A 12,596-nucleotide genomic window follows, 5' to 3' on the forward strand; every position below is an offset into this window, starting at 1 on the left:
ACGAATTTGAACCATATTATTGCTAGCTCATTGTGAGGTTAAGTCCATCATTTCTCCTTACTATAAATTATATCGTTTTTTTTTTCAAAAAAAAAAAAAAAAAAAGTTGAGTATGAATCTCTCTTCCCTCCTCTTTTTACAGTTTAGAATCAAATATCACGCGTGTAAAAATAATATTAAAATACAATTTCTTGTAATTTGGGGAGTCATTGGTTCATACAATTAAAGAAAGGCTTAATGGAATAAACGGTTTTTGAGGTGATAATTGATAATGTATTCGGAAGATAGTCTTTAGTTTGGAAAATTTAGGAATTAAACTCATGTAGTAAAGTCAGTTGGGGCATCAATCCTAATGGACTTCACCATGAGTGTTTGATTCCTAATTTTTTTCTCCACAGGCCTAACTTTGGAATACTATATCACCACAAAAATCATTTATCCGTTTAGGCCTTAGAGAAATTTAAAAAAAAAAAAAAAATCTTCTTAAAGAATTTAACGTTTAAGTTGTCATGTTGGGAATTAAGAACATCATTCGATAGTGATGCAAATATTATTAATTAACAGTCTCTAGATGTAGTACATCAATTTCAAAGAAGGATACTAACGTTTCCATTCATTTTGCTTACCCTAATGAGGAATCAAAGACTACCATTACTACATTTAATAGCTTCCGCGATGAAAATAAATACATCGCGCAAAGCTTACAAAAATAAAATTTGCACGACAAAAACATACAACGTACCACTACACACAGAGATTTTTTTGGTATTAATCTTTTCTTTAAAATCTACATTTTTTCCCTTAAATGTTATCAGATTCATTATAATTTTATACTAAAAATATTACATTTTTATAATTTAAAGACAAAATATTTCACTTCAAAAAGATAAAAGAGAAGGAAAAAGGAAATAGAGGGTGTTATGGTACCTTTGGTCCGATTGTATATTAGTACTCGGAAAAGCACTTTCTCTGCACTTCTTCTCAATTCTCCATGAAAGCTCTTATTTCTGTTCAGCTCCCTCTGTAACTACCGGGAAAGATCACACTATCTCCCAATTGTACGTCGCCGTTCTGTTCTTATTCTTCATATCACACAGTTATAGGAAATGCACTCGTGCATTGTGTATCATTTCAATTTTTTTCGTAATTTTTTTCTTGGAATTTTCAGGTTTTAATCACGTTGATTTTTCTCAAGTTTTCGTCAAGATAATTTCTGGGTTTCTTTTGGAATGCTTGAATTTCTAACATGGCGGTCGATCTTTGTGTTTTTGTAGGGAAAAGAAAATCAAGAATTAAGAAAGTTTAATTGTATGTGAGAAATGGGAAGGCTGTTTGTGATCACTCTTGAGGAAGACATGTATAGCTGCAAGCACTGCAGAACCCATCTCGCTCTTGTCGACGACGTAATCTCTAAGGTCCGAAATCGCCTTCCCCGTAATTCTGTTTGTTATGAATTTTGACTGTTTATTTGCATAATGCACGCTACCTGGACATTCAAGAACTCTGTGATATGTAAATGTGTGGCGATTTTTCGATGAGAGATTTATCGGTGGTAGACGTAAGAATTTAGTTTGTGTGGGCTTGTCAAGCTAAATTCCAATAAGTGATAGGGGGTCTAATCATTAGATATTGAGGAGTTGTGATACGTAAATTGTTGGTTTAGGTTTTGTTTAAAGAGTTTTGTTTGTGATATTGAGGAGTTGTGATACCTTTATACCGTAGCGCAATGTGATGGTTCATGTTCAAACTGGTTGAGATTGGAAACTCAAACATTGGGTTGTTTCTGGGTTCCTTCTTTTATTCATGGTGCAGGCTTTCGTTTCCTAATTCTGTTTATGGCTCATCACAATCAGCTTTGGCTTCATGTGAAATGGCTTGCGCGTTTGATGAACGGATATGCAAAATGCTCAAGATTTTGAACCTTTATCTGTAACCCTCTATGATGATATTCCGGGTTTAATTATGCAATTCTAGGAACACAGATTGTGGCTTTACTTGCTGGAGAAGAATTAGGTCTTCAATTCCTGCTAAGATTAGGTCCAAGATATCTATTTTACACTTTCCTGGTTTAATTGTTAAATTTTGGCTGGAAGATTAGACACGAACTTGCGTCTCTGTTCTCTACTCTAATTCGAGGCCAAAATGTTGTCCTGGTTGTTTGTGTTACTGTCACATCCCGGCCCGGGGCCCCACCACATTCCGGGTCCGCTTTGGGCCCTGATATTGTCCGCTTTAGGCCCCGCCCACGCCCTCACGATTTTGTTTCTAGGAACTCAGACGAGAACTTTCCAGTGGGTCACCCATCCTAGGATTGCTCTCGCGCGAACTTGCTTAACTTCAGAGTTCCTACGGAACCCGAAGCCAGTGAGCTCCCAAAAAGTCTCATGCTAGGAAGAGATGAGAATATATATATATATATATATATATAAGGCTTACAGGATCCTCACCCTTGGGCGATGTGGGATCTTACAGTTACTGTTGGTTTGAACGTTGATCATATGGAAACTAAAGCAATGCAGTATGGTGTATGTTTGATATCAGGATTGATTAGTGACATTCTAACCCCTTGATTTGCTTTTGTTTTTGTTCCAGTCTTTTCACTCCAGGTATGGGAAGGCTTATCTTTTCGATAAAGTGTAAGTGTAATACTATTTTACGGTTGAAAATTTGAATAGATTCAGTCATAGCTAGGGATGCTTGTATATCAGTTTTAGGGTTATGAGCATTTGAGTTTATATTGGTCTCACTTGCCACAAAAAACTTGGCCATGTATTGTTTCTTGTCCCCCGATATGATATAGGCCAGAGGATTCATTCCGGTTGATGAATTTTGAAAGCTTAACTTTGAGGATGGCAAAACAAAGAGAATTAATGAAATCAGTGACAGCATAGCAAATCTATTTTGGAGTATTGTTCTCCCAAATTTCACTAATTAATGCATTTGTCTCAAACGCATTTTCGTTCACTTGAATCCTATGAAGAAGGCTTATTCATAACTCCCATCAAATGCAACTTACACATATGAATGCTGAATTAACCTTTCGCTTTCCCAATGTATGGCAGCGTGAATGTCACACTTGGAGAGAAAGAAGAGCGGATCATGATAACAGGATTGTATACCGTTGCTGACATATTTTGTGTTTCATGTGGATCAAATGTGGGATTGAAATATGTAAGGATATCTTTTCTTCAAAACGATGCTTTATTTGTTTTCGGTATTTGCAGTACTTGCATCAAAGTGACAGCTGAACGAGAGTTTTATTTTGGTTATCGATTTCAGGAGGCGGCGCATGAGAAATCCCAGAAGTACAAGGAAGGAAAGTGCATCCTTGAGAGGTAAAACCAAATTGACGTCCGTGGTTGCTGCATTAAAAGCATTTAGAGTGATTTTCTGTGTTCTTGAGCAGATTCCAGATTCTCGGTCCTGATGGAAGCGACTACTCAATTGCTCTCGAAGCTCAGATTGGCGGATGATGAGGCTTGATTTCCCATCCATTCAGGAAACTGCACTATTAGTTTCAATGTAAATTCTTTGCAATCTATTTTCTTTGTTGAGTAGGCTTTTGCTAATTGATTTAGAACATGGTCATTATTGAAGACCAATACATTTGCTAATCAAGTTCTTCAAAAAAAGTACTAGCGTACATTTGGTTTGCTATCGCTCTTTTAGGTTCATTGGAAATATACAGACATGTTATACGGTCACATGATAAGTGAGACACTTGTACGGGGATATGTTCCAGATGATAGGGCAAAATCTCGTCTTTTTGGCATCATGGATTGAGGTTTTGATGAGACCTTTGAACTTACAAAGGTCTGGTTCCTTGATTCTTGACTTCCGCAGTGCCTATGAAGGTATGCTTAGAAAAACTAAACTATACTCTCAGCGGTAGCAAATTTAAAATAATGAAAAGAGTATTGTACCAAAAGTAGTTTAGAGCACTTGCGTTTGCATTCTCGAGGTTATGCGGTTGATTTTCTCCTCCCAATATTTGTTTTAATGGAAGAAACAAATAGGTTTAAAAGTAGATACTTTTAACCACTTCAATTACAAACCTTTTTAAAAATGAATTTAAAGACGTTGGATAAGAACGACCACTCACATTATTTAGTAAAAAAAGTAGATGAGTCGAGAAGCGGTGCAAATGTGACTTAAATAAGTAGGTCAAGTCAGTTTGATGTTTTCACATCAAGTTTATATCTTTTTCTATAGAATATAATAATGTTTCAGTATTTTTAAGTCATATAACTTAATCGCCAGAATTAGATGGTATAAAACTCACCATCTACGAAAATCAAACGTAACATTTCACTTGTGTATGAATAAATGATTATGTGGTATTTTTTTGTTAAGCGCCATTTTCTGATTTGCCTATCAAACAATTAATATCCTTAATATGTATTTGGGGATTTGAATTTTATCTCAAAGGGGTAAAACCGTAAAATGGCCAAAGCTCGCGCCACAGCCTCTGTTGTCATCCCCTTCCTCACTTCATCACTCCCGCCACCAAGCCGAAGCCTTTGATCTCCATTAGGGTTTCTGCTATTTCTTTTTCAGCAGCAAAAACCCCAAAACAAAGAAGTCTCTCAATTCCTCACCACTCCCTGCACTACGTCGCCTTCCTTTCTTAAACCCTAAAATCCTTTCCTCACAACACCAATTTCCAAAACCCCATTCAGAATCGCCGCCATTTTCCAGGAATTCCGATCCAAGCACAGATTTAACGAGAAAATCACATCAGAATCTGATTTTCCTGAGAAACCCACATCAGAAATCGAATTTCACGAAAACCCAGTTGCATCAGACCCCAATCATGGCGAGTTCGCCGCCCCGATTTCAGAAGACTCGGAATTAACACAAACCAGTGTGATCAGTACTCTTCTTAGCCACAAAAGCAAGCCAAACTCGGCAGTAAATTACTTCAAATGGGCTGAGAAGGAGCGATGTTTTGTCAGAGGTGTCGATGCCGTTTGTGTGTTGCTTCACATTTTGATGGGCACTCCGAAGACTCATGGGCGTGCTAAGATGTTGCTTAACCAGTACGTTTCCGGCGATTCGGGCCCGGCTCCAGGAGTCTTTGTCGATCACTTGGTGGACTGCGCCAAAAGGTTTGATTTTGAACTAGAATCTCAGGTTTTTGGCTATTTATTGAACAGTTATGTTAGAGCCAATCGAATCGAATGTGCCATTGATTGCTTTACTAGAACGCTAGAGCTTGAGATGTATCCTTGCGTTACATATGTGAATATTCTTTTAACAGAATTGGTTAGGAGAAATATGATTGGGGAAGCACAAGAGGTGTATGGTAAAAGGCTTTGAGAGGAATTGGAGGTGATCGTGTCACTCTACGCGTGGTGATGCATGGTTGTTTGAAGCAGGGGAAGCCAGATGACGCGGAGGAGTACTTTAGATAGGCGAGGGCAAGAACTTGATGCAGCATCCTATAGTGTTGCTATTGAGGCTTTTTGTAAGAAACCCAATTCGTCTTTGGCTTTGGAGTTGTTGAATGAAATGAGAGAATGGGCTGGGTTCCTTCTGTTGTCACGTTTAGTAGTGTCATCACGGCTTGTGTGAAGCAGAGGAATATGGTTGAAGCCATAAGGATTAAGGATGGTATGGTAAGTTGTGGGTACCCAGTTAATTTGGTTGTTGCTACAAGCTTGATGAAGGGTTATTGTGTGCAAGGGAATTTGGAGAGTGCCTTGGATTTGTTCAGTATGATTATAGAGGATGGACTTACTCCAAACAGGGTTACGTATGCAATTCTTGTAGAATACTGCTGTAAGAATGGGAACATGGAAAAGGCTTATGAGTTTTACAGGCAAATGAAAGACATGGATATTTTGCCTGATGTCTACATTGTAAATTATTTGATACGAGGATTTTTGAAATATCGGTCGTTTGAAAATGTGTCTAACTTGTTTGATGAGGCCGTTGAGTGTGGTGTTGCTAATGTTTTCTCATATAATAATATATTATCATGGCTTTATGGGAACGGTAAAGTAAGTGAAGCTTGTTGTTTATGGGATAAAATGATGTGTAAAGGTGTGGTACCAAATGTAGTATCCTACAATAGCAAGATACATGGCTATTGCAGAATAGGGAATATGGAGCATGCACGCTGTGTATTTGTGGAGATGCTTAAAAGGGGTTTGAAACCAAATGATGTGACTTATTCTATCTTGATAAACGGCTACTTCAAGAACGGTGATGTAGAGCATGCCTTTGATGTCTTTGATGATATGGTGGCTGCCAAGATTTCTCCCACAGGCTTCACAGTTGGCGTTGTCATTGATGGCTTGTGCAAAGCTGGTCGTACATCCGAGGCAAGTGACATGCTAAAGAAAATTGTTGGGAGGGGTTTTATTCCGGGATGTATTAGTTACAATAGCATTATCAATGGGTATATCAAGGAGGGTGACATTAATTCTGCACTGGCTGTACACAGAGAAATGTGTGAAGGTGGAGTCTCTCCTAATGTTGTCACGTACACCAGCATTATTAATGGGTTTTGCAAAGGCAATCAAATTGATATGGCTTTGAAAATGTGGAATGAGATGAAAAACAAGGGCATTGAACTGGATGTTACTGCATATTGTGCTCTAATTGATGGGTTTTGTAAAAGACGAGACATGGGAACTGCGGGTGAACTTTTCTTAGAACTCCTTCAAGTTGGTTTATCTCCAAATGTAGCTGTTTACAGTAGGCATGATATCTGGCTTCCGGAGTTTAAATAACATGGAAGCGGCTCTTGACTGGCACAACAGGATGATTAGAGAAGCTATTCCTTGTGATTTGAAAGCATACACTACATTAATTGATGGATTGCTAAGAGAGGGAGAGTTACAATCTGCGACAGATGTCTACTCAGAGATGCTTCAGAAGGGAATTGTACCTGATAAAAGAACATATACAGTTCTGATAAATGCCCTTCGTAACAAAGGACAGCTAGAGAATGCACGCAAGAACTTGGAAGACATGAATATTAGGGAATGACTCCTAGTGTTCATATTTATAATACTTTGATTGCTGGGTACTTTTAAGGAGGGGCATTTGCAAGAGGCTTTTAGGTTGCATGATGAGATGCTTGACAAAGGCCTTGTACCAGATGACGATACGTATGATACTCTTGTTAATGGGAAGTTCCAAGGAACAAATGGTCTTGTTGAAACTTCATGTCGAGATATGTGCCAGATTTGACTATTTTGTTTATGACATGCATTTCTGCATTCCTGCATTCCGTACCCAAGAACTGGGTGGGGAACTCAGCTTCATGCTTCAGATGTTGGGTGAGATCTGAAGCATTGGTGCATGCAGTATGGTTTCGACAAGTAGGAGACGACGGCTTTTCCTGATGCAGTTCCCAAAGGTGTTGCAGCGCTGGTATGGATTTATTGAAGCAGCTGCGGCGTGTCTTGTCATGGAAGGAGCCTTGTCGGTTTCCATTCATCTGCTGGTATCTTTGGAGTGAAACGAACAATGTTCTACATGATCAGACTCCTCGCGACCTTGCCCTTCTTCTCCACCATGTGATGGCTATTGGGGTTTTTTCATGAACGCCATTCTCCATCTCCCCATATATCCATATCCAATTTGTAGTGGAGACTCCTCGTGTTTCAGGGCTATTAAAGTTGATACAGATGCAATGCCTCTTCAGGTTGAGAGTTGTTGGAGCACTGGTTAGTCCATGACAAATTGAGTTGCTAGACACCTTCCCTAAAGAACCAACTGACAGCGTTACAGTTCTTCCGACAAAGTTCCAACCTTCTGAAACTCCTAGGAGTATTCGACTGTCGAAGGTAATATCATGGAAGAGTTGAAACGGATGACTTTGTTTAGTCCGAGCAAGTCTAATTAAACGGACCATTTTGTTTTTCTGGTTAGAACAGAGCCTGTGCGGCTAATCAACTGTGTTCGAGATTCACCTTCCTATGTACTGTTGCTTCTAGTTAAAAAGTTGCCTATCAGAAAATTGCATTGTTCCTGTGCTCATTATTCATTCATGAATCTAATTCTGTGAGAGTTATTCTCCAGCGATATTGCGAGAGGAGGGAATCAAACGAATAACCTCGAGGTCAAAGCTAAATGCTCTTAAGCACTTGAATTACGTCAACTTTCAGTGACATAGTTGCCTGTCATAAAAATGGACACAAATATTGCATGATGATTCGAACCCTCTATTTTCTAGGTCGTTGTACCAATTCCGAAATTCTTTAGTCATCTAACTATTATTCAATGATTAGATGAATCATGTTCTTCAATCAAACAATTAAACATTGAAATTTTAACAAAATTAATTGAATGGTTAAAAGTTGATTGATTTGATAAGTATTTTGCAAAGTCGATCTTTAAAGGACGATCTAAAATGTTTATTGTTCAAGTCATTTTCAATCATTACAAAACAGGAAGAGAACCAAAATAAAAAAGAATCGAAAAAGCAGAACAAAAATGTCAAATTGAGAATGTGATTAACATCTCCCTTGCAATAATGTGGTGATGCCTACCACTTGCAATTATTGTTCTTATTCTGCAGCTACAAATGCTTTATATGGTCTCGGGACGAGACAGGACCTGATGGTGTAAAAACATCATTGTCTTAGGCACTGATTGCTCCGACCATGACCAAAAATTCTACACTCGATGCGACAGCCACGTGCCCCTTACCCACAACAAATAACACATGAGAGAAGCATGGGGCTCAAACACATTGAGGATTGAGCATGCAACATGCCATGCACGTCTCACTTACTTCCAACCCAAAAAATACAATAAGTTTTTCAGTGTCGTCTCACTTACTTCCAACCCAAAAAATACAATAAGGTTTTCAATATTATGAGAGCACGGTTTAGTATACAAGTATCATAACATAAGTGGTTAAATATTTGAAGAAAAAAAAATTCAACTAGTTGCATTATGACACTTGGCCCTGGTTTGACATTGAGATGCTTAAAAAAAAAAAGCAGGGATGAAAAAAAGTTGGAGCAAAATTTGTGTTTGGTAACTTTGCTTTCAAAGTCACTGTCATTTTAAGCTGTATTTGGCAAAATGCTGCTTCTCAAAACCAGCTTTTTTTTTTTTTTTTTTTTTTTTAAGAGGCGGTGAACAATAACAAAGTTAATGAATTTTTCAATCTTCCAATCCTACCCTCCCCTTTCTCGTGCTTGCCAAGTCCTCTCACCGGCGCCCTCCTGCCACCCTCCCCGAGCTCCCCAACCTCAAATGCCTCGACCTCACCAGAGATTGATCAACCTCAAATATCCACTTAGTGATCTACTTAATTCAACATAATTAAGCAGTGAAAACCAAAATTCGAAAACAAATCAACAAGTTGGACCAGTCGCGACCCGACCCCAGCAACTCCATAGCGCGGCCGCCGTGGAATCGTCGTCAACGATCAGGATCATCTCCTGTGCCTCGTTGTCGGTTGGCTTCTTTACCTGAATGCCACGACCACAGAGACAGAGGCTGTGGCTGCAGCAGCTTCGACGACTCGTCGTTGTGTTCGCACAATCGGGAGACTGGTGAAATGGCCTTAATTTGACAGAAATTCCAGGCCCTTAATCTTCTTCGCGGAACCAGAATTGGGGGTTGAGGGAAAGCTTTTTTATATATCAATTTTGATTTTGTTGAGTAAGATTGGATCGGCGTTTACGGTTAGGAAATTGGGGGAAGAAAGGAGAGAGAAAAAGGTTTTTTTTTTTTTCTTTTTTTTTTTTAATTAATGGCACATCTAGTATTATATCTTTTTTATCATTCCACAGTCACAACTGTTTTACATAAAATTTTACCAAATACTATAATACTGTTTTTTTCTTTTTCCAAAAGCACTTTTACAAAAAAGTTTACCAAACACTCAGCAGGTTTATTTCACAACTACTTATTCTCACATCACAGCAGAAACAGTTTTTTTTTCAAAGCACAACAGTACCAAACCAACCCTTGATGTATTTGGTCATGTTTCCGAAAACACTAAAAAATCTCTTAAAAAAACACCACAAGTAACACAACACATGTATTTCTATCCTCACCCAAAATGTCGTCTTATTCCATTTTACTCTCGAAACTTACACGCAAACTATGTTTGATTTGTAGAAATGAATGTATGGATATTGATTCCCGAATTACTCTGTAGAGGATTGAAAATGGAAGGTTGATTTTTTGTTTGGAGTTTGATGGTAAGAAATGCATTGTCTTGTTTTTCTGATTTTAGGCAAATCTTAATTTTGTAGTTTTCTTACTTATTTAATTTGGTATATTATAGTTTGTTGATTCAATTGCTACCTTCGTTAAAATTAAGAACTGAAATTTGACATGACAGCACATGTGTGAGTATCAGTAACATTTAACCTAACCACAACGATTAATATTTTGTCAAGAATCCTGAAAAGCTAGTTTAAACGTTCAAAATTCTTAATTTTTCAAATTGATTTAAAACACACAATACTATAAAAGGTTAACATATGAAACATGCATATACTGCTACGCGAAATTTCATTCTCAAATCTAATGAGTTAGCAAGTTAAATCAAATTAGAAAAGTACAAACTTTATGTCCAAAAATTTTAAAAATTGAATTACATGATCTAAAGTGAATTTTTTCTTAAACTACAGAGCCTAAAAGTGTAGATTGATAAAGAAATTAATTAAAGAACTTTTGAGCTGAATAAAAATAAGAGTCATTTCAGGTTGGGCTTTGTGACCAATCACAGCAATCTGCAATCTCATCCGGACCCACGAACTGAATGTTGGGGAGAAATTATTAGGGAGGGAGATTGTCTGGCCTCCAGTTGGATGCCTTCCTATTTTTTATTATTTATGTGATTACGGTTAAATTATGTTAATATTTTATATTAATTTTTTTATAAAGATAATAAGACAAAAATTAATAGAAATATAAAAGTGACCGCATAAAACATTTTATATTGACGTAGCTTAATCGTGACCGCATAAAATAAGAGGGGATGAGAAGGACACCAAACAGGAGGACAAACAATCTGCCTCCAATTATTAATGTGCTACAAATATGATTTGGTATTTAATATAAGTGATTGAAATATTTTTTTTTAAAATATCAAACCTTTTGTATTATGATATTTAATGGCATATTGGAAATTTTTTTATTGTTGAGACATATCAAAATTTAAACCACACGATTCTCGAGGTGGGACCCACGAACACAAGCTCCTTATAATTCTGCCAACCAACAACAGCCGTCCGATGTGGAGTAGGTCATCTCGAGGAAAGGAATCCAACAACCCACGTTTAAATCCGAGCATCTTTTGAACAAGAAAGTTCGAATTAAATTCCTCGGCGTTTTAATACGACATGTCGTCGGTCAAAGGCTCGCGGCTTCCACCATGTGCCATTACGTAATGGGAATGTTACTCCCGAATTTTATATCTCGTTTGGAAAATGGGTTTGCCTGAGCACTTAATTACGAAATTGTCACTGATTTCGTCATTTGCTTGAAATGTGATCATCTTTGAACAGTTTTGGAGCTTCTTGTACTTGTACATTCAAGCAACTTCATAGAAGATGGGGGTAGAATAGTATTTTTAGGAATTGAGGAGGTGACCTATTAATTATAAGATTTCTTGTATTGCAAGTAATCAAGTATTTAATGTTAACTTTCTTGATTAGTTTGGAAAGTGTATTATTAACGCAAGTGTAGGTAGTTATTATTATAAAAAAAACAATTCATTGATCGTCAAAGTTATAGGGGTTATCCATTGATTGACGAGTTTCGATTGTTTTTATCTTATGTTTGACCACAAAATCTCGATGTAGTTGAGGTCATAGTTGACATGTTCACATGCAAATATGACAAAGGAGCAAAGTATTCTTTTATCACACAGTTTAACATATTATGTTGTCAAACCGTGACATCTCTCAACAACACATTTTATGTAATTAGAGTGATCAAATGTAATATGTATTCACAATCTTGAACATATTTTGCAACATACTAAAACTAATAGTCTAGTTACAAGCAATATAAAAATCTTATTAAGAGATTTTCCTTGTGACATATTGAAATTTAACAATCTAACAAGCTACGCTTTTGTTTTTGATATATTTGGAGGGAAGTGAACCAGTAACTTATTTCTCTCTCGTCTTTTAATCCAATCCCAAGAGCTTCTAAGATGCTATACTTTGATTACCATTCTAGATAAGATACTTATATATAAAGTAATTAAGAGCTTTTACTCTGCACTTGAAGTCAAGCATTCAAATCTCAATCTTCTCCTGCAGAATTTTATCGAAGAAGTTCTAAGTTTTCACTAAACCAAAAATCGATTGTGTTCCAAGTCCCAAACTTTACATGAAACTTCATAGTTCACATGCATCACGCATACATGTACCCAATTCAGTCCAGCTTTATCTTCACATGTCTACAGTTGATGAGGAAGATGACTTAGGCCACGTCTCGCAAGAACAAATACAATGGCAGAGTCGTAATTATCGCCACCTCTTAGCCCATAAATAAAATATTAATTTCCCAATGCTTCGTTTTCGTATTCAAATTTCTGAATGCTTGCAAAACAGACAGAGTCGTAATTATCGCCACCTCTTAGCCCATAAATAAAATATTAATTT

General features: G+C 37.2%; 1 protein-coding gene and 1 pseudogene across 1 annotated transcript; both read left to right on the forward strand.

Moving 5' to 3' along the window:
* Positions 1–920: 920 nt before the first annotated feature.
* LOC137746063 (protein yippee-like) lies at positions 921–3,643 on the forward strand. The gene is made up of 6 exons (XM_068486120.2): positions 921–1,058; positions 1,275–1,415; positions 2,593–2,636; positions 3,063–3,171; positions 3,280–3,335; positions 3,407–3,643. Exons 2-6 carry the CDS (start codon positions 1,320–1,322, stop codon positions 3,471–3,473), a joined length of 372 nt encoding a protein of 123 aa, XP_068342221.2. The 5' UTR covers positions 921–1,058; positions 1,275–1,319; the 3' UTR covers positions 3,474–3,643.
* A 995-nt stretch (positions 3,644–4,638) lies between these two features.
* Positions 4,639–7,337, forward strand: LOC137744269 (uncharacterized; annotated as a pseudogene).
* Positions 7,338–12,596: the final 5,259 nt, after the last annotated feature.

Source organism: Pyrus communis, chromosome 12, assembly GCF_041283825.1.
Source record: "Pyrus communis isolate YQ-2024b chromosome 12, ASM4128382v1, whole genome shotgun sequence".
NCBI classification, from domain to species: Eukaryota; Viridiplantae; Streptophyta; class Magnoliopsida; order Rosales; family Rosaceae; genus Pyrus; species Pyrus communis.